The sequence below is a fragment of the Pelophylax lessonae genome (assembly GCF_965119305.1).
Source record: "Pelophylax lessonae genome assembly, chromosome: 6".
NCBI lineage: Eukaryota > Metazoa > Chordata > Amphibia > Anura > Ranidae > Pelophylax > Pelophylax lessonae.
In genome coordinates this window covers 248,784,202-248,807,088 of record NC_138773.1, presented here as the reverse complement: position 1 = coordinate 248,807,088, position 22,887 = coordinate 248,784,202, and the positions used below count along the sequence as shown (strand labels likewise).

At 43.8% G+C, this 22,887-nt stretch overlaps 1 protein-coding gene across 1 annotated transcript in view; it reads right to left on the bottom strand.

Annotated features, from left to right (window-relative positions):
• LOC309558730 (dynein axonemal heavy chain 11-like) overlaps positions 1-22,887 on the bottom strand; it is a gene marked incomplete at both ends in the record, with an annotated part of 1,130,439 nt that overhangs the window by 988,041 nt on the left and 119,511 nt on the right. The window contains 2 exons of the mRNA XM_082261779.1: positions 707-811; positions 3,185-3,377. Coding sequence (XP_082117905.1) covers positions 707-811; positions 3,185-3,377 — 298 coding nt within the window. The remainder of the gene's footprint in view (positions 1-706; positions 812-3,184; positions 3,378-22,887) is intronic.

Sequence of the window (22,887 nt, the reverse complement as noted above, 5' to 3'; positions counted from 1 at the left end):
TATTATAGGGTGTTTTGTGACACCCACTTTTCAAAGCATGTTGGACTTTCTTATAAGAAAGCCCAGTTTTGCCTGCATCATTGAAGCCTATATATAACTCATTAAACTAGACAGTGCTATCTGTACTAGCCAATTAGCTGTGTGCCTCTGCCAGTCTCGTTAATTTGTTTGTTAATATTTAGCACAACACCTTTTAAAAAAAGCCTGCAGAAGGCCCCATTGCTCTTGTATAGATCTGATAGTCAGAACCTGATACATTTACAGTGGGGTTGATTTACTAAAGGCAAATCCAGTGTGCACTCCTACTGCACTTGGAAGTGCAGTTGCTGTAGATCTGAGGGGACGATCTAAAATGAGGAGAAGCTCTGCTGATTTCTATCATCCAATCATGTGCAAGAAAAAATGCTGTTTTTTATTGTCCTTGCATGTCCCCCTCAAATCTAAAGCGACTGCACTTCCAAGTGCACTTGAAGTACACAGTAGATTTGCCGTTAGTAAATAACCCCCAATGTTTCCAACAACTAAAAGAAATAAAAACAGGAAAGAAAAAATATAAAACAACATATATTCTTCAAAGAATCAAGTGCCACATGTAAAATAATAAAAATATCCTAAAAATGTTACATTTTCTGCATTTTCACAGTATATGTATAATATTCCATACGAAATCATAATACATTTCAGCAGTGGTGCAATATCAAATTACCTTTTGAAATGTCTTTCTATTCACATACAATGCTTTTGCCATCTCTGGGAGATTAGAAAACTTCTGGAACTGGAGATATTTTACTTCCCGGAGAATAGCTGCTAGCTAGTCATGAAAGAAAAATAGTTATACTTAAATGATAAATTCTACAATTAGTTTTTTTCAAAGAATAGAATAAAATTTTTATATCTTAGCTTATATGCTACATAGGAAATACAAAACAATACTAAAGGAGTTCTATTGTCACAGCATACATATTTTTATAACATCAGCATTGTAACATCAATACAAACAATAGTTATATTTGACAATCCACTCCGCCTCACAGAATCTCTGTAGCTCAGAAGGCAGGTGGCACAGCAGTGCCTTCTTAGAGTGTGCAGGAAGAAAACTTGTGGGGCCCTCTGCAAACAGTTTACAAACTTCAAAATCATTCAGAATAGTAGGTTGGAAAAAATTGTAATCTGATGTAGAAAAGAATATAATTTTACATTTTGGACACAAAAACAATACAGTGCGAGTTAATTATTTCTGTTATTGTTTTTTTTACTTTTTGCAGTCATTTCCTAATGAAAGCTTATCTAGAGTTAATTTAACGTAAATCTAAACTGCATACTTAACATATGGCCTGTAGGCCTAGCGCAGGAACTGCCTTGATAAAGCCCTATTTGACCCCTGGGTCCAATATTCAGAGAAAAAATAATAATTTGAAATTAGTTTTGTAATTGGGTTGTTCCTTTAGTCTTTTCCGGGTCATCTATATGTGGACTCTTTGAATGGTCACACAGATTAAATATATAATAAATCACCAGTAAAAGCGAGAAGCTCCCCCACACCTAATTATATGAGTGGAGGCTTGTAGAACCCCTTCAGTAGTGGATAAATATAATGGGCATTCAAGCTTTGAGTCTAGATATAAAAGTGGTCCAAATAGTCCCATAAATTGCTTTTTCAAGCAGTCTACACATAAAAATATCAGCACTAGGCAAAACATTTTAGCTTCATCCAGCTTTGTGCCATGTTACCTAAATCTGGGAGTAACATGTAGTCTGTTAAAAAAAAAAAAAAGCAGAGTTAGCCTTAAAGTTTATTTAACCTTCTCTTACTTGCTCTCTTTTTGTATGTATGTTACTGTACGTACATTTGAAAGCATTTTGTTTTATCCATTTAAAAGAAAAAAATACCTGTTGATCCTTTCAGAAGTCTTATGACTGGTAACTTCCTATGCTCACTGCCCCAGTTGATTGTTATCAGTTAACCTTATTCCCAGCACTCTGTAAACTAAAGAACACCTCCCGTCGTGTTATGAAGAAGACGGGAGGAGGTGGTCATCTGTAGTCCTATCACTCTTTCTGTTCTAAGGTGATAACATTGCTCCCTCATAGATAGAATGAGTGAGTCACCCTAGGACAGAAAGCATATTAATCGCAGCGTCTACTGTATCATAAAGTAAATGAAGGAAAACTAATGCCACATAGAAGATCTGCAATATTTTACCTTTTAGCTCTTGGGTTTAAATACACTTTAAGAGATGAGTGAAAAGATCCATACAAGTGCTGATCTCCTTCATCTGTGAAGAAACCTTATTTTGACTACTCTTGATACATTATATTATCAAAAGTATTGGGACGCCTGCCTTTACATGCACATGAACTTTAATAGCATCCCAGTCATAGTCTGTAGGGTTCAATATTGGTTTGGCAATAACAGCTTCAAATCTTCTGGAAAGGCTGTCCACAAGGTTTAGGAGTGTGTCTATGGTAATGTTTGACTACTCTTCCTTCTAGAAGCACATTTGTGAGGTCAGGCACTGATGAGGACGAAAAGGCCTGGCTCTCAGTCTCTACTCTAATTCATCCCAAAGGTGTTCTATCAGGTTGAGGTCAGGCCAGTCAAGTTCCTTCACCTCAAACTCACTCATTCATGTCTTTATCGACCTTGCTTTGTGCACTGGTCCAAATCATTTGGTGGAGGGGGGATTATGGTATGGGGTTGTTCTTCTGGGATTGGCCTTGGCCCCTTAGTTCCAGTGAAAGGAACTCTTAGGGTTTAAGCATACCAAGACATTTTGGAAAAATTCATGCTCCCAACTTTGTGGAAACAGTTTGGGGATAGCCCCTTCCTGTTCCAACATGACTGCGCACCAGTGCACAAAGCAAGGTCCATAAAGACAAGGATGAGCGAGTTTGGGGTGGATGAACTTGACTGGCCTGCACAGTCCTGACCTCAACCCGATAAAAAACCTTTGAGATTAATTAGAGTTGAGACTGCGAGCCAAGCCTTCTCTCCATCAGTGCTTGACCTCACAAATGCGCTTCTGAAAGAATGGTCAAACATTCCCATAGACACACTCCTAAACCTTGTGGACAGCCTTCCCCAAAGAACCTGCACTGTACATCAGCTACTCTGTTGCAACGCAACGGCCGGAGTGAATGAACCCTAAATCTATTTTCTGAAAGTATCAAATATGAACATTACCTTTGAGGTAAAGTTAGTTTCATACAGTCCATTCTCATCACGCTTTAGGATTGGTTGACTTAAGTGTGATTCACACAAATTGCAAAGATCTTGGGTCCAGCTATGGAAAGTTTCCTCATCATGGGAATCTAAAACTTCTATAAACTTATTGAATTTCTCAAAAACACGATTAGCTTCATCATTTGTTACAGACCTGTAAGGTGAACATACAACATATCAGATAACACAAACAATCACCTCTGACTTTTTAAATTACCATTTATTATAGACAGAAGTATTTAATTGGTATGCAAGAAGAGCTGTGTTTTGTATATGGTCTTTAAATACGTATAAAACATGTTTTTTTTTTTTAATCTACTGTGGTACAAGACAGGGAATGTTTCATTTGTTTACACTGTATACAGATATAGCGAAGCTATAGTTAGGATTTCGTTACATGCAGCAATGGGGTCCCTGGTTATAATTCACTCCCAGGACAATAGCTGCATGGACTTTGCATGTTCTCCCTTTGGATTTTAGCTGAGTACTCTGTAATGTATTCTCTGCATCTAACTTAAAAATGCCCCAGTACCTTTCTTTGCCCCTCTGTCCTCAAATGCTTATCTATAGTCCCTTATCATTGCCATGAGCCCCGGGATGATCCGCAGTTCCCTGAACTTCTGGGTTGTAGAGGAGAGACTTGGGGTGGAGGATAGGTTACTGCTGCTATTACCCAAATTGCTTTGAAGAGGGAACATGGGCATGGCTTGCTAGGTGCTGAGTGTTTTAATGGACACACAAAGCCCAGCCAAGAGCAAGCACATACATTTTCCTTAGCAGCCAGTTAACTAAAGGAGATGCCCACAAAAAAGAAAGGTGGAGGAAGTGTTTTGGGAATTGGCCTAACCACAAGAAAAGGGACGTTTTTAAGGAAGAAGACATAACATGTAGGTGTGAAATCCTCTTATAAATTTAACATTACTTTAACTTCTGGACCAGAAGATTTTACCCCTAATGACCAGGCCATTTTTTTGCGATTCGGCACTACGTTATTTTAATGAACAAATGCGTGGTCGTGTACCCAAATAAAATTGTTGTCCTTCTTTTCCCCACAAATAGAGCTTTCTTTTGGTGGTATTTGATCATCTGTGCGATTTTTTTTTTCGCTATAAACATAAAAAGCGACAATTCTGAACAAAAAACTATATTTTTCACTTTCTGCAGTATTACATTCCCCCAAAAAAATTTAAAAATCTAATTTTGAATGGTTTGCGCAAAAGTTATCGTGTCTACAAATTAGGGGAAAGATTTAAGTCATTTTTAATTATTTATTTATTTTTTACTAGTAATGGCGGCTATCGGCGCTTTTTAGCTGGACTGCGACATTGCGGCGGACAGATCAGACCCCTAACTGACATTTTTGACGCTTTTGAGGGGACCAGTGACATTACTACAGTAATCAGTGCTAAAAATATGCACTGTTACTGTAATAATGACACTAGCAGGGAAGAGGTTATCCCATGGGCGATCAAAGGGTAAAATGTGAGCCTAGGGGGTGTTTTCAAACTGTAAGTGGGATGGGCTTGTGAAATCAATACAGAGAACTGTGTTCCTAAATAGAAGGAACACAGGAGCTCTGCATTAATTCCCGAGAGAACAACGGTCTGCCGTGTTTACAACAGCAGACTGCCATTGTCTCATCACGGGGAGCGATCGCGGGTGCCGGCCCCATGCATCGGCTTCTCCGCTGGTGATTGGGCACATGCGCGCCCCCGTGATCACCAATGTGAACCGTTGTACAGATACGACGATTCGCAGGAACCTGCCGACCTGCTGCCGTATATAGGTGGCGGCTGGTTGGCAAGTGGTTAATTGGCTCCTGTCTAAATTGGCCATAATATGTGTATTTATACATGTGAAAACCCTAAATAACTGTGAGCTCCTTGAAGAGAGGGACTGATACAAGTGTACAATAAGTAAAGCACTGTCTAAAGTGCCATTACTATTTAAGTGCTGGTAATAAATAAGTCAAACTGATGAGAAAACTCTGGTGTGATGGGTGTATTCTGGAGCTTCCACTGTGGAGGCTCTCAAAGTTTAGAGTTAATACAGAAAATACCGGGGTGCCTTGACAGGGCTCTGTAGCTTACGCATGTATTTGCAAATGTGTGCAGACTAAACCCCTGTTTTTAACACACACTGTTAGACAGGATAATTCAGTTGTTTGCAGGCAGGTAAGTTGCGAACCCATGATGTGTATGTGAGCCACTCAGGCTGCTAGGAAGTATAGTCCTGTGCCTGTTGCTATGAGTGCAGGCTGGGAAGGAGCCTGCCCATGCTCCAGAAAATGACTAATAAGAGCAGAAGGGATCCCCATGAGTAAGCTCCAGTGGTCGGAGTGAAAACACATTGGGAGCGTGGCCTGACGGGGTCCAGGCTGAGACTGCCACTTGTCTACACACAGCAGTTCTTGTTCTGATGTGCGGCTCTTCTGCTCTTATCTGGACAGTAAGTTGAGCAGGTAATTTCTCTGGTTTTGTTTTGCATGTGTTGCCCTACCCATGTGCTCCTTGCAGCAAAGGCCAGTTATAGGTGAGGCCATGGCAGTGGCCATTGTGACATCCACATCCTGCACTACTTTTGGCGTCTTCGGGGGGCGATTTCAATAGACGTCTCTTCGTGAACCCGCACAGATGTCTCTCAAATCGCCTCGAAGTCGAACTGAACTGCCGGTTTGATATTGTGCGAGGTCAGCTGAACTAGCTCAATTTCAAACCCGCATTCAGTGTTAACCTAGGCTTAGCCCAGGTTCAAACTGAGTATGACTTTGAAACTGGGCTAATTTAGCGCAATTTCAAAGCTGCCAGGCAGTGCGGTTTCATGTAAGCTTACCAACATCTTGGCAACTTCATACATAGATGTCTATGCAAATCACACATGAAATTGCCAAAAATAGTGCAAAAACCTTTTCAAAATCAGTGCAATTTGAAGTTGCACTGATTTGAACGGTCCCATAGACACAAATAGGGTGCGATAAAAGAACCAAGAAACCTGATCCCCAACCTGAAGGGTAAGAGGATACTGGTAATTTGGAATAAAAATGGTGGATATGTTGAGGAGGACTCCTGGTTGGTGAGCATGAAACAGTTACTACACATGTAGAAAAATTATCATTTATTAAATTTACAAGTCATAAACATAAAATGAACAGACATATAAAAAGGAAACAACATTTCCATGATACATTCAGTGCAACAGTCCAAATAGGTCTCACATGTGCCCTGGGACAGGTCTGACGCGTTTCGCCCTTGGGTGGGCTTTTTCAAAGACCATAGCCAGTCCCGGGTGGACTAATACAAAGAGACAAAAATGTAATATTAAGTTTACCATCATAGCAACATCATATTATCTCAGTACTCAAGTACCTACTAATCATCACTTTTATTACATCAAGAGTACAATGTATGCTCACCACATGAATAGAGAAATTGAGGATAGTTGATGGCGACCAGGGGGTTCCATATACAGCCCGATGTCCGGTTCCACACTCGCGTGTAAAAGAGGCAGCAAACTGGGTATCTCCAGCCCCGAAAGGGGCAGAAAAAATTGTCCCAAAAGATGGGGTGTCGAGCCCCGCCCCTTAAAATGGAGGAGATCAAAGATACTGACCTCAGGGGAAGGAGGCCAACCAACCAAAGGGTTACAATTGTCCCCTGTAGAATAACGGGGTGGCTCAGTGGGCTCTGAAAAACAAGGAATAAAAATACCATAGTGGGTCTAATATTGACCAAAAATTTCCCTTCTCACCCTCATTACACTCTGTCCGGTCATGCAGTGAAGGTAAAAAGATGGAAAGCAGTGTCCCCTAAGTGATGAACAAGTGAGACATCAACAGGGCAGATCATATATCTCAGAGAGCGTCCAAACCATTGGATCCCAACCAGGGAAACAGGGTCCGTCTCTATCAAAGGTTAAAAGGTTTCAATGGTGTGCCTGTCTCGCTCCTTCACCGCCGAGCATATCACAAATTGCCAGAAAGAAAAGAGACACGCCAGTATGAGTAGATCAGAAAGAATAGAAGGGAGGATAGAGATACACCCATATAGGTGAAGAAACCATCTCCCTAGAGCAAAAAAGAGGGGAAGAAAAAAAAACAAGCAGGCATGTCCAAATAACCAATCACCAGAAGGGGGAGAGAGAGAACGGAGGCAGCATATAGATACCACAGTAAAGACCCAGAGAGCATCCTACAACCAAGCCACAGTCCAATGACAAAAGGGAGCCTTGAGTAAAGATGATACCAGTCCCCACTTACCTGTTAGCACGCACGGCCAAGCCAAGACGCCAGCACCGCCGCATACAAGCGGAGGCTAGAGCACCGTGGCCCGACCGTGCGTACCCTCCTCCTAAAGTAGGCCGGACTCCACCGAAAGTGATCACCGTCACTTCCGGTGTGTAACGCTCCTGCGTTTTTGTTATAGGCTGGATTTGCAGCTGCAAAATCTCCACTCAGTAGTAATGTAGAGATGTGTTGAATACCAGATCCAACTCTCCAGGACTCATCACCGTGGGCCTGTCAGCTTCAACATACAGATATATACACACTCAATGAGATGTTCCTGGAGTGATAGGATGTATATGATAGTATGAAGGTGATGTGCTGAAGGGACAGGTGTGAACAGTGACAAGGATGGTAAGCACTTGATAGGTTTGTACAGGAGAGTTCAAGATGGTATTTAGGAATGCAGATAGGTTAGTATCGAGTATGCTAACAGGTGGTGAGGACAGCAGATGACAAATACAGGATAGACTAATCCAGTGCAAGGATAGATAGTAGTAGACAGGAGAGCTAGCAATCTATGCAGCAGTGCAGATGATAGATGGTAGTAGACAGGAGAGCTAGCAATCTATGCAGCAGTGCAGATGATAGATGGTAGTAGTCTCAAGAGCTAGCAATCTATGTAACAGTGCAGATGATAGGATAGTATGGATAGGTAGTAACAGTCCTTAATGCAATAGTAGTAGTGTAAGTTATGGAGGTTTCCCCTGCGGGGTACTTATCACTATAATATAGTAGTAGAAGGGTCCGGTGATGAGGAAGTGATCCAGTAGCGAGATACAGGGATCAGTAGCGAGGTTCGGGTCTGAGGAAGTGATCCTGGTAGCGAGATACAGGGATCTGTAGCGAGGTTCCACAGCCAGACACGCTTGTAAGCATAGATGCAAGGCAGGTTGAACGAACATGTGAGTGAGAACGCCGGCGGTTGAAATAGCCGCTCTGCGGCGCTCAATGACAGCATCGGTCTTAAAGGTGTATGCGCACCTACCAGAAGAGAATGGTGGGACGCATACACGGAATGGAAAGTGGAATAAGGGTACCAGAGGTACCAGAACATTACACGGTGCGGGCGCTGAATGATGGACAGGCGCACTACGCGTGACGTAATCACGTACCGTGCGTCTCTATAGTCACCGGCCAAAGGCCGGCCCGGAAGTGGAGGGTCACAGGGACCTCCCACCAACCGGGCTTTGCGCCCGAACAACCCACCGATAAAGGGACCTCCCACCACCGCCCCAAAACACCGCAAGGTGGTAATCCGTGCCAGCCGCAACACGGGATCCCCAGGCATCCAGCAAATCCATCCTCAATTGGAGCAACCCAGGGGAGGTGTGCGCCCCCAGGGTATTAAAAAACATCAAAAATACAATTTATGGGCCAATCAATAGGACCATATAAGTACACAATTATAAGGGAACAAAACCTCAATAGTTATAATAATAAGTAACAAGCATCAAAAATACCATAAACATAAACAAAAACAAAAACAGAAACAATATATTAGGGAATTTGGAGTATGAACACCATACCTGACCCCAATGGTTAGAGTGACCCTGAAAGGAATTTAGGGGGCATAAAAGAGCTCAGTAAGAAAGATATACGGGCACTTATAAAGGAGGTCCTGGGCATATGGGTAGATTCGCAATCAAAGATTAAGTCAGAAAGGGTTGATAAGAAATGGAGGAATTGAGTCCTGGGGGCTGGGTAGCCCGCAGGTCAAAAATCCATCTCGCCTCACATTGGAGGACCTTCTGATCAATGTTGCCCCCCGAACATTTGGTTTAATGACCTCCAACACATAGAATTTGATTACCTCTGGGTTAAAATTGTGATACACCCCCACATGTTTACATATGGGGTAATATAACAACCCCACGAAAAAAAATGTAGAAGAATCTGCGCTCAGACAGCTAGATCAAGAACATTGAAGTCCAAACAAAGCAATAAGTGTAGGCAGCCAACTAAATAGCAGATTACAGGCTAAAATAGGCATAGAATAAAAATGTAGTAGCGCCAAAACACTATAAAAATGTAAAACATTCACATAAAGTCCCAAAAGTCCATAAAGAGTGGAGGAGATAGTGTAGACCAGTTCACAAACTCCAACTGTGCAGAAATGGAAAGCCGACACCCAGACGTGGAATAACACCAGCTGCTTACCAGATAATAGGTAATCATGAGCGATGGATAGGACACAAATACGGCATCAATCAAAGGATCAATCTCGCCTTATGGTCACATCAGCCCCATTCAAATAAACAGCCACAATGTTGGAGTAACGATATGGGTAAGGGTCAAACCACCAGATGGAGTATATGGTCACATCAACTCCGATTTACCTCGATAAAAAAGGCAGGACGATAGTGCAGACCGTATGGATAGTTTATTCATTCATAAAATAAAATAATACTCACAATGAAGTGGATAAGTAAAAGCATTTAAATGAACCGCGGTATAGGATGGCGTGCTGCTCGTGTGTCGGGTCGCCTGACGCGTGTCGTCAAAACCATGACATCATCAGAGGCGGACCCGACTCCAGACGGCAGCACGCTTAAAAGTACCTCAGCCGGAAATGGCGTAGGCGGAAACTAGCCGCCGTTTGCGTTCCACTCGATCACAAAGCGGAACCGGAAGTGACGCGGGCGGAACCATCCGTCCCTGCGTCCTATCAGGTCCCATGTTAAAACCGGAAGAAGCACAGAGGAGACTTAATAGATCGTAACTATCCGAAAGGAAGTTAGTTGGTCTCCCCCGGCAAAAGCAACTGATTGACTCAGATCGCTATTCAACCGGTAATAATAAAATAACATACCAAGAACGAGTGGAATGCAAATAAAACATAGTATTCATGTTAAAAAACATAATATCGATGTGATGTTAACTAAGGCTACAAATTTAACCACTTAAGGTCAAAGAGGAGCCCATACACAATTAGACAATTAAAAACAAAAAAACAAAAACAAGACAAGTGTTAATGATGCCACAATTGACGGAAAAATTGTGTACACATCATACACACAAGTCCTCTTGATGATACACTCTAAAACCATTATAGAAACATATTCCATATGACATAAAAAGGAATATAAAAAATATATTACAAAAAAATTGTGATAACACATACCATAAAAGCCTGCTTTAGCTATTGTTGATGTAACAGTTCACATCCCACTCGACGTTCAACCCCCATGGGGCATAGGTTTTCATATTAAAAATCCAACGAGTTTCCAAACGGGAAATCTCCCGATGGATATGACTGCCCCTCCAATGGGGGGTGAACTTATCGATCCCCCAAATTTTTGTGCCCTTAGGATTTTTATCGTGACAACTAGCATAGTGTCTAGAGACACTATGATTAGGAAAAGCCTTCCTAATATTTTTTATGTGCTCCCTCACCCTCACTGTCAAAGTCCTTTTAGTGCGGCCTATATATTGTAGGCCACACGGACATTGCAGGAGATAGACAACATTGGTGGAGGAGCATCCAATAAAGGGCTTAATAGGATGTATCCTGGAGGTGGCTGTAGATGTAACCTCGCAGAATTTCCTGCCTACAAGGGAGTTGACCTTACAAACCGAACACCTTCTACACGGATAATATCCGGTTAGGGTGTGAAAGAAGGGTAGTTGTTCCGGTTTGTCCAAAACATTCGGAGCAATCTGAAGACGTAACGGCTCCACACCCCTGAACACTACCGGTGGAACTTCAGGGAGTTGGGGGCCCAGCACCTTATCATTTTGGAGGATACAAACAACAAAGACCACAGGGGGATTTTCACAATCCCAGTCAATACAGACAACAGGACGGAAAACAAAGAGAGGGACCAGAGGGGGGAGGCGGACCAGGCAAAAAAAGAAAAATGCATTGAGGGATGCAGGGATTTTTAACCTGAGTTCTGCTGACCTCTCCGATAATGAAAAATTGGTTCTTGGACACGGCCTGAAGAAGGCCCCTACCAAACCTTTAGATAGGTTTGGACTTTTTATGGATGTACATAAGTACATCCGTAAAATGAACATTAAAAGGTATGTCATGTCTAAGCCTATCAGAGATAATAGACTTGTCAACGGGGGGATTAGACACTCAGGACTTTCCAATGCCTCACTCTTTAACCCCCCTGGTTTCATGGCTCCATCTATAGGGGTGTTTAAGGACTTGGTCCTTAAGGATGTAGAGGCTTTACAAATTAGGAAAGACAGGAATGAATTTCGGTTCAATGAGGGTCTCAAATCCCTCAAGAAAAGAAATGACATCGTTGTCAGACCTGCTGACAAAGGGGGGGGTATTGTCGTTCTGGACAAATCCTCCTATTATGCAGAAATGAATAGGTTACTCTCTGATACGGACACTTATAGTCCACTCCTGTTTAATCCTACAAACCGGTACAAAAAGGATTTATCAACTCTTATTGATCAGGGGTATCAGGACAATATTATCAACAAAAAAGAAAGGTCGTTTTTGGTACCTGTGGCTCCGAGGGTGCCCGTTCTATATTACCTCCCAAAGGTGCATAAGAACGCCCTCAATCCGCCTGGACGCCCTATAGTGAGCGGAATAGACTCCGTCACTAGTAGGGTTGGGAGGTATATAGACGGGTACCTACAGCCGATCGTTACCAATACCCCTTCTTACTTAAGAGATTCCACTCAAGTTTTGAATATTTTGGAACGGGTTGAATGGAGGGAGGGATATCTGCTGGCTACAGCGGACGTCACCTCCCTCTACACTATCATCTCCCATGAACATGGCCATCAAGCTGTTCAGACCTTTTTGGAAAGAGATGACTCCCTGATTTCATCACAAAGGGAGTTCATCCTTTCATTACTCAGTTTCGCCATGCAACATAACTACTTTTGGTTTGGCGGCTCCTTTTTCTTGCAAAAGAGGGGAGTCGCCATGGGTGCCAAATATGCACCGTCCATGGCGAATCTTTTTATGGCCAAGTGGGAGGAGGACGTCATCTATGGCCGACCGAGACCCCAATTGGTTCTCTGGAGGCGTTATATTGATGACGTCCTCCTCCTATGGGATGGCGATAGAGGGTCTTTGGATAGTTTTATCAACGAACTCAATTCCAACATGCTGGGAATTGTACTTCAGCATGAGGTTAGTGAGAATAAGATCAACTTCCTTGACCTAACCATAGAGATCAAGGATGGTGCAGTTGTGACTAGTACATTTTTTAAACCGACTGATCGGAATGGGTACATCGAGCAGGGAAGTTGTCACCACCCTTCCTGGCTGCGCTCTGTACCCAGGAGCCAGTTCTTACGTCTACGTCGCAACTGTACCAGTACAGATACTTATCACAACCAGGCTCTGATCTTGAAAGATAAATTCCTTGACAAAGGGTATGATGAGGTTGACCTGAATATGGTGTTGCAGGAAGTGGAGAACATTGATAGGTCTATCTTGTTACAGAAGCAGCCCAAAGAACAAGATGATTCGAATCGTTTTGGTTTCTCCTTTATCACTACTTATTCGAAGCAGTACAGGGATGTTAAACGCATTTTTAAAAAACATTGGAATATCCTCCAAAATGATAAGGTGCTGGGCCCCCAACTCCCTGAAGTTCCACCGGTAGTGTTCAGGGGTGTGGAGCCGTTACGTCTTCAGATTGCTCCGAATGTTTTGGACAAACCGGAACAACTACCCTTCTTTCACACCCTAACCGGATATTATCCGTGTAGAAGGTGTTCGGTTTGTAAGGTCAACTCCCTTGTAGGCAGGAAATTCTGCGAGGTTACATCTACAGCCACCTCCAGGATACATCCTATTAAGCCCTTTATTGGATGCTCCTCCACCAATGTTGTCTATCTCCTGCAATGTCCGTGTGGCCTACAATATATAGGCCGCACTAAAAGGACTTTGACAGTGAGGGTGAGGGAGCACATAAAAAATATTAGGAAGGCTTTTCCTAATCATAGTGTCTCTAGACACTATGCTAGTTGTCACGATAAAAATCCTAAGGGCACAAAAATTTGGGGGATCGATAAGTTCACCCCCCATTGGAGGGGCAGTCATATCCATCGGGAGATTTCCCGTTTGGAAACTCGTTGGATTTTTAATATGAAAACCTATGCCCCATGGGGGTTGAACGTCGAGTGGGATGTGAACTGTTACATCAACAATAGCTAAAGCAGGCTTTTATGGTATGTGTTATCACAATTTTTTTGTAATATATTTTTTATATTCCTTTTTATGTCATATGGAATATGTTTCTATAATGGTTTTAGAGTGTATCATCAAGAGGACTTGTGTGTATGATGTGTACACAATTTTTCCGTCAATTGTGGCATCATTAACACTTGTCTTGTTTTTGTTTTTTTGTTTTTAATTGTCTAATTGTGTATGGGCTCCTCTTTGACCTTAAGTGGTTAAATTTGTAGCCTTAGTTAACATCACATCGATATTATGTTTTTTAACATGAATACTATGTTTTATTTGCATTCCACTCGTTCTTGGTATGTTATTTTATTATTACCGGTTGAATAGCGATCTGAGTCAATCAGTTGCTTTTGCCGGGGGAGACCAACTAACTTCCTTTCGGATAGTTACGATCTATTAAGTCTCCTCTGTGCTTCTTCCGGTTTTAACATGGGACCTGATAGGACGCAGGGACGGATGGTTCCGCCCGCGTCACTTCCGGTTCCGCTTTGTGATCGAGTGGAACGCAAACGGCGGCTAGTTTCCGCCTACGCCATTTCCGGCTGAGGTACTTTTAAGCGTGCTGCCGTCTGGAGTCGGGTCCGCCTCTGATGATGTCATGGTTTTGACGACACGCGTCAGGCGACCCGACACACGAGCAGCACGCCATCCTATACCGCGGTTCATTTAAATGCTTTTACTTATCCACTTCAATGTGAGTATTATTTTATTTTATGAATGAATAAACTATCCATACGGTCTGCACTATCGTCCTGCCTTTTTTATCGAGGTAAATCGGAGTTGATGTGACCATATACTCCATCTGGTGGTTTGACCCTTACCCATATCGTTACTCCAACATTGTGGCTGTTTATTTGAATGGGGCTGATGTGACCATAAGGCGAGATTGATCCTTTGATTGATGCCGTATTTGTGTCCTATCCATCGCTCATGATTACCTATTATCTGGTAAGCAGCTGGTGTTATTCCACGTCTGGGTGTCGGCTTTCCATTTCTGCACAGTTGGAGTTTGTGAACTGGTCTACACTATCTCCTCCACTCTTTATGGACTTTTGGGACTTTATGTGAATGTTTTACATTTTTATAGTGTTTTGGCGCTACTACATTTTTATTATATAACAACCCCACGTCCAGATAGTAAAGGTGGTCTCCAATGCGGGAAGACAAAGGACGTTTCGTCTTCCCAACATAAAAGGAGCCACATATACAAAATGCAATATAGACCACTGCTTCTGTCTCGCAATTTGCAAACCCCCTCAGTCTATGCTCGGATCCATTAGGGAGCCTACACATAAGTCCCTCCAGGATCCACGGGCACACGTCACATCGCCCACAGGGATAGGTACCCCACCGACGGTGGTCCTCCATCCCCCGCGTTTCGTCATAGTGACTGTGGACCATGGAATCTCTAAGTGACCTTGATCTTCTATAGACTATCTCAGGGTGATGCCGCACATATTTCGAGACAGTCCTGTCCTCAGTCAGGAAGTGCCAGTTCTGTGAGATAATGGATCTTATAGCCATGTGGTGACTGTGGTAGTTAGTGACTAATTTAGTAGTTCCTTCCCTAGAAATCTTGTTCCCCTTGTTGAAGTTAAAGTTCAGTTCATCCCTAGATTTTAGTTTCGCCTTATTGTATGCCTTACGCAGGACATTCTTGCTGTAGCCCCTTGCCATTAACCTGCTCCTCAGTGCTTTGGCCTCCAATTCGAAGTCTGCCTCCCTAGCGCAGTTTCTCCGTAATCGGAGGTATTGACCATAGGTCGTATTGATTGGCCCATAAATTGTATTTTTGATGTTTTTTTAATACCCTGGGGGCGCACACCTCCCCTGGGTTGCTCCAATTGAGGATGGATTTGCTGGATGCCTGGGGATCCCGTGTTGCGGCTGGCACGGATTACCACCTTGCGGTGTTTTGGGGCGGCGGTGGGAGGTCCCTTTATTGGTGGGTTGTTCGGGCGCAAAGCCCGGTTAGTGGGAGGTCCCTGTGACCCTCCACTTCCGGGCCGGCCTTTGGCCGGTGACGATGGAGACGCACGGTGCGTGATTACGTCACGCGTAGTGTGCCTGTCCATCATTCAGCGTCCGCACCGGAAGTGACGGTGATCACTTCCGGTGGAGTCCGGCCTACTTTAGGAGGAGGGTACGCACGGTCGGGCCATGGTGCTCTAGCCTCCGCTTGTATGCGGCGGTGCTGGCGTCTTGGTTTGGCCGTGCGTGCTAACAGGTAAGTGGGGACTGGTATCATCTTTACTCAGGGCTCCCTTTTGTCATTGGACTGTGGCTTGGTTGTAGGATGCTCTCTGGGTCTTTACTGTGGTATCTATATGCTGCCTCCGTTCTCTCTCTCCCCCTTCTGGTGATTGGTTATTTGGACATGCCTGCTTGGTTTTTTTCTTCCCCTCTTTTTTGCTCTAGGGAGATGGTTTCTTCACCTATATGGGTGTATCTCTATCCTCCCTTCTATTCTTTCTGATCTACTCATACTGGCGTGTCTCTTTTCTTTCTGGCAATTTGTGATATGCTCGGCGGTGAAGGAGTGAGACAGGCACACCATTGAAACCTTTTAACCTTTGATAGAGACGGACCCTGTTTCCCTGGTTGGGATCCAATGGTTTGGACGCTCTCTGAGATATATGATCTGCCCTGTTGATGTCTCACTTGTTCATCACTTAGGGGACACTGCTTTCCATCTTTTTACCTTCACTGCATGACCGGACAGAGTGTAATGAGGGTGAGAAGGGAAATTTTTGGTCAATATTAGACCCACTATGGTATTTTTATTCCTTGTTTTTCAGAGCCCACTGAGCCACCCCGTTATTCTACAGGGGACAATTGTAACCCTTTGGTTGGTTGGCCTCCTTCCCCTGAGGTCAGTATCTTTGATCTCCTCCATTTTAAGGGGCGGGGCTCGACACCCCATCTTTTGGGACAATTTTTTCTGCCCCTTTCGGGGCTGGAGATACCCAGTTTGCTGCCTCTTTTACACGCGAGTGTGGAACCGGACATCGGGCTGTATATGGAACCCCCTGGTCGCCATCAACTATCCTCAATTTCTCTATTCATGTGGTGAGCATACATTGTACTCTTGATGTAATAAAAGTGATGATTAGTAGGTACTTGAGTACTGAGATAATATGATGTTGCTATGATGGTAAACTTAATATTACATTTTTGTCTCTTTGTATTAGTCCACCCGGGACTGGCTATGGTCTTTGAAAAAGCCCACCCAATGGCGAAACGCGTCAGACCTGTCCCAGGGCATATGTGAGACCTATTTGGACTGTTGCACTGAATGTATCATGGAAATGTTGTTTCCTTTTTATATGTCTGTTCATTTTATGTTTATGACTTGTAAATTTAATAAATGATAATTTTTCTACATGTGTAGTAACTGTTTCATGCTCACCAACCAGGAGTCCTCCTCAACATATCCACCATTTTTATTCCAAATTACCAGTATCCTCTTACCCTTCAGGTTGGGGATCAGGTTTCTTGGTTCTTTTATCTATCTATTTAGGATTGGAGGCCTCCTGTTATCACACCCACGAAGGCTATCTCTATTTTGATACAAATAGGGTGCGACTTGGCATGCAATTTTAAACTGTCAAATCCGATGAAAAGTCAGACCAATGTGAACCAGGGCTAAAACCTAGAAGCTAATTGGTTACTATGCACAGTTGCATCAGATTCTGTGTTCACCAATTTTAATTCATCTCCCCATTGTTTCTAACTATCTCTAAAGACTGTGGAACCCCTCTGCTTCATGGGTGGAAGGAAAGAAAATCGTTTGATTCCCCCCATCAACAAAGTTAATGTTAAAAGGGGAATCTCTCCCGCAGCATTAATATGTTCGTTCTGCTGGTGGGGAGCCTTCCTGCCCAGCAGGACACAATGATTTATGTTAGCGGTCATGACCTCCAGCAGTGATCACATGTAAAAAGTCTGACAGGCTGGTCATACCCATGTCGATCGATGGATCGACTTGGGTGCAACCAGCCTGCCCATAGATGGATCGAATCTTGGCCAGTCCCTGCTGAACCAGCCGAGATTCAATCCTTCTATGAACAGCTTTACTGGCAAGTAGACATGTGCAATTGTTTCAGTCCAAATACAAATTTGGACGAATTTTTGGTTATTCAGAGATTCAAATGTAAAATAGTAACAAATTTATTGAAATTTGTTAAAATGTATTTTGTTTATTAGTTTTTAGAGTTGAGTGAACACCTGGATGTCCGGGTTCGGCCGAACTTGAAAAAAAAGTCCGGGTTCGTGACCCAGACTTAACCAGAACTTGACCCCGATCCGAACCCCATTGAAGTCAATGGTGACCCGAACTTTTGAGTACTAAAATGGCTCTAAAAAACACATGGAAAGGGCTAGAGGGCTGCAAATGGCAGCAAAATCTTCTTAAGAGCATGGCAAGTGCTCTGCAAACATATGTGGATAGGGAAATAACTTAAAATAACATAAAATACATAAAAATAAAAAATAATAATCTTGAATGATGTAGGAGGAGGACGAGGCCCATATGGAGTAGGAGGTTGAAGTGGCGGTGGATATGGCGGTGTAAGTGGAAGCGGTGGTGGTGGAGGAGGAGGACGAGGTAGCCAACACTGGTTTTGGTTTTTAATTAAATTTTTTTTTTATATGAGGGTACACCCCAAAAGAGTAAGAAAGATCAAATACAACAATGGCTGGGTAAGGCCGGTATACGTGTCTATTCTGCACAAGGTACGGACAAGTCCTGTGGGATCCATGCCTGGTTCATTTTAATGAACGTGAGCTTGTCCACATTGGCTCTAGACAGGCAGGTGCGCTTGTCTGTGATAACACCCCCAGCCATGCTAAATACACTTTCAGGTAATACACTGGCTGCAGGGCAGGCCAGCACCTCCAATGCGTAAAGGGCAAGCTCAGGCCATGTGCCCAACTTGGAGACCCAGAAGTTGAAGGGGGCAGACCCGTCATTCAGTACGTCTAGGCGTGTGCACATATACTGCTCCACCATGTTAGTGCTGGGTCGTGGTGCTGCTGGTGGAGCTCCTGTTGCAAGGAGAGGACATGGTCGATCTGTGCCAGCTACACGCACAAGTGAAACACCTTTCTCAGCTACGAGTAGGCAACAGAACCTGCAGCAGTATTTGGCAGGGCCTAATGTGCCTCTACAAATGTTGAGGCCCGAACAAGTACAGGCGACCCAGTAGATTGGGTTGCTGACAGTGCCTCCAGTTCCTTCACATTGTCTCCCACCCAGTCTTCTGCTGAAAGGTCAGAGTTGGCACCTGCAGCCAATGTCCATCAATCTTTTACCTCACCCCCTTGCAAATCAGCCAAGCAGTCTGAGCCCCAAGTCATGCAGCAGTCTCTTCTTCATTTTGATGACTCTGTTAGCATGGTTTCCCAGGGCCATCCACCTAGCCCTGCCCCAGAAGTGGAAGAGATTGAGTGCACCGATGCCCAACCACTTATTTCTCAAGATGAGTACATGGGAGGACCAATGACGAAACACAGGTGGCAACTGCTGCGGAATTCCGAATTGTGGAGACCGACAAGGAGGACAGGGGTGAAGACTGGGTGGAAGATGATGTGGAGGATGATGAGGTCCTCGACCCCACATGGAATGAACGTCATGCAGGTGACCTGAGTAGTTTGGAGGAAGAGGCGGTGGTCGCACAGAGCCACCAGCACAGCAGAAGAGGGAGCAGGGTGCAAAAGCGAAGCGGCCGTGCCCTAGACACTATGCCTGCTACTTCCCAACGCAGCAAGGGACCGAGCACACCAAAGCCAGTTCAAAGGAGTTCCCTAGCGTGGCAGTTCTTCAGACAATGTGATGATGACAGGACTCTGCAATCAGAGCCTGAAGCGAGGCATAAACCTTCTCAACCTCAGCACAACCTGCATGACCAGGCATCTAAGTACAAAGCACGAGCTGCAGTGGAGACGACACCTCAAAAACCAAGAAAGGTCTCTGGCCCCTCCTGCTTCCTCTTCTGCTGCTGCAGTCTCAGCCTCTTCATCCACCTCTGTAGTGACAGTGGCACCTGCCATCCCGCAAACAGAGGATCTGCCAGCAACACCACCACCTGGGTCACCAACAACCATCTTCACAATGTCCCATTGAAGCGCTCAGCTTTCTATCTCCCAAACACTGGAGCGGAAGAGGAAGTACCCCCCTACCCACCCGCGATCCCTGGCCCTGAATGCCAGCATTTCAAAATTCCTGGCCTTTGAAATGCTGTCATTCCGTCTGGTGGAGATGCAGAGTTTTAAAAGCCTTATGGCGGTGGCTGTCCCACAGTACGTCGTGCCCAGCCGCCACCACTTTTCCAGGCAAGCCATCTCTTCCCTGCACAACCAAGTGGGTGACAAAATCAGGTGTGCACTGCGCAACGCCATCTGTGGCAAGGTCCAGCTATCTACGGATACGTGGACCAGTAAGCACAGTCAGGGACATTATATCTACCTAACAGCACACTGGGTAAATGCAGTGGCGGGTGGGCCTGAGGCGGATAGCAGTTTGGCACATGTCCTTCCACCACCGAGGATTGCCTCCTGTTCCTAACTCCTCCTACTCCGCTTCCTCATCCTCTACCGCCTCCTCATCAGGTCAGCGTAACACCTTCACCACCAACTTCAGCACAGCCAGGGGTAAACGACAGCAGGCAGTTTTAAAATTGCCTGTTTGGGGGAAAAATCTCACACCGCGCAGGAATTGTGGAGGAGCATTGAACAGCAGACCGATGAGTGGTTGGTGCCAGTGAGCCTCAAGCCCGACCTGGTGGTGTGCGATAATAGTCAAAATCTCGTAGCAGCTCTGGGCATAGCCGGTTTGACCCACATCCCTTGCCTGGCGTATGTGCTGAATTTGGTGGTATAGAGCTTCCTTAAAAATGACCCCGATATGTGAGAGCTGCTGCAGAAAGTGCGGACCCTCTGTGCGCACTTTCGGCGTTCTCACCCTGCTGCTGCTCGCCTGTCAGCCCTGCAGCGTAACTTCAGCCTTCCCGCTTACCGCCTTATATGTGACGTGCCCATAAGGTGGAACTCCACCTTGCACATGCTGGCCAGACTTATTGATTGACTTATTGATTGATTTATTGACTTATTTATTGATAAGCGGAATAGAACAACAGTATCCAATGGGTGTATCTCACTGTAACATATGCAGACTAGCCCGCAATTACATTTTTTTCCCCTAAATGGGTTTTTATTGATAAGCGGAATACAACAACAGTATCCAATGGGTGTATCTCACTGTAACATATGCAGACTAGGCCGCAATTTAATTTTTTTCCCCTTAATGGGTTTTTATTGATAAGCGGAATAGAACAACAGTATCCAATGGGTGTATCTCACTGTAACATATGCAGAATCGCCCGCAATTACATTTTTTTCCCCTATATGGGTTTTTATTGATAAGCGGAATACAACAACAGTATCCAATGGGTGTATCTCACTGTAACATATGCAGACTAGGCCGCAATTTAATTTTTTTCCCCTAAATGGGTTTTTATTGATAAGCGGAATACAACAACAGTATCCAATGGGTGTATCTCACTGTAAAATATGCAGACTAGCCCGCAATTAAATTTTTTTCCCCTAAATGGGTTTTTATTGATAAGCGGAATACAACAACAGTATTCAATGGTGTATCTCACTGTAACATATGCAGACTAGCCCGCAATTTATTTATTTTTCCCCTAAATGGGTTTTTATTGATAAGCGGAATACAACAACAGTATCCAATGGGCGTATCTCACTGTAACATATGCAGACTAGGCTGCAATTTAATTTTTTCCCCCTAAATGGGTTTTTATTGCAAAGTGGAAAACAACAGCAGTATCCAATGGGTGTATCTCACTGTAACATATACAGACAAGGCTGCAATTTAATTTTTTTCCCCTAAATGGGTTTTTATTGCAAAGCGGAATACAACAGAAGTATCCAATGGGTGTATCTCACTGTAATATATGAATGAAAAATTTTTATTTTTCCCTTTAATTGGTGATTTTTGAAGAGCAGATTTGAACAACAGTGTCTAAACGCTGTATCACAGTGTCACAGTAAAGTATGAATGAAAAACTGAAAAATAATTGTCCCCTTGTTGAATAGCAGATTAGAACTGCAGTGTCTAAACGCTGTAAGACACAGTAAAATATGAAGGAAAAAAGTTTTTTTTTAAATCCAGATTAAGCAGACACATATGCACTGAGCTTGCATTACATGGCTGCTACACGCCGCACGCCTAACAGGTTGGATACTGTTGTTCTATTCTATTTGAATGAAAAACTGAAAAATATTTTTTTTTCCTAAAAACTGAAAAAAAATTATTTTCCCCTTAAATTGGTGCTTTTTGAAGAGCAGATTAGAAAAACAGTGTCTAAACACTGTATGTCAAAGTAAAATATGAAGGAAAAAAGTTTTTTTTATCCAGATTAAGCAGACACATATGCACTGAGCTTGCATTAGATGGCCGCTGCACGCTGCACGCCGCACGCCGCCCACCTAACAGACTGATAAAAGTTTTTTTTTCTCCCTCCTCCTCACTGGGCTCAGGTCAGGGCAAAAAGATTGTGCACTGCACCCCCACACAATAAAATCAATGTAGATCGCTGTCTGATTAAAGAAGATTTTTCCTATTCTTTCCCTGAAAGCAATCTCCAGCCTGCCCCTACAATAATCTCCTATCTCTCCCTCAGCAGCATCAGGAACCTGTCCCTAGTATAGTTAGAGCAGAGTGACGCGCGGCACTATGTGACTCCAGCTTATATAGAGGCTGGGTTACATGCTGCACTGGCCAATCACAGCCATGCCATTAGTAGGCATGACTGTGATGGCTTCTAAGGGCACACTAGTTAAACGCTTGCTGATTGGCTGCCTTGCAGCTGTTGAAACCGCGCCATTTAAACCGCGCCAAAACATTAAATAACATTACCGAACAACAGACTGTATCCCGAACATACAGTGAAATGTTCGGGTCCGGGTACCGAATACCCAAAAGTCCGGTACGATCCCGAACAATACAGTCCGGGTTCACTCAACCCTATTAGTTTTCTAACAAATTCCAAATTTTCAGAACGATTAGAATTCGGATCGGTCGAAAAAATGATTGACCCATTCTAATTCTGTGATAAGAATAGCTGGTTGTTAAGCAGCGGGCTGGGAAGCCGGCCGCCGCGCCCTTAACAACCGATGACTCATTCACTGTAACAA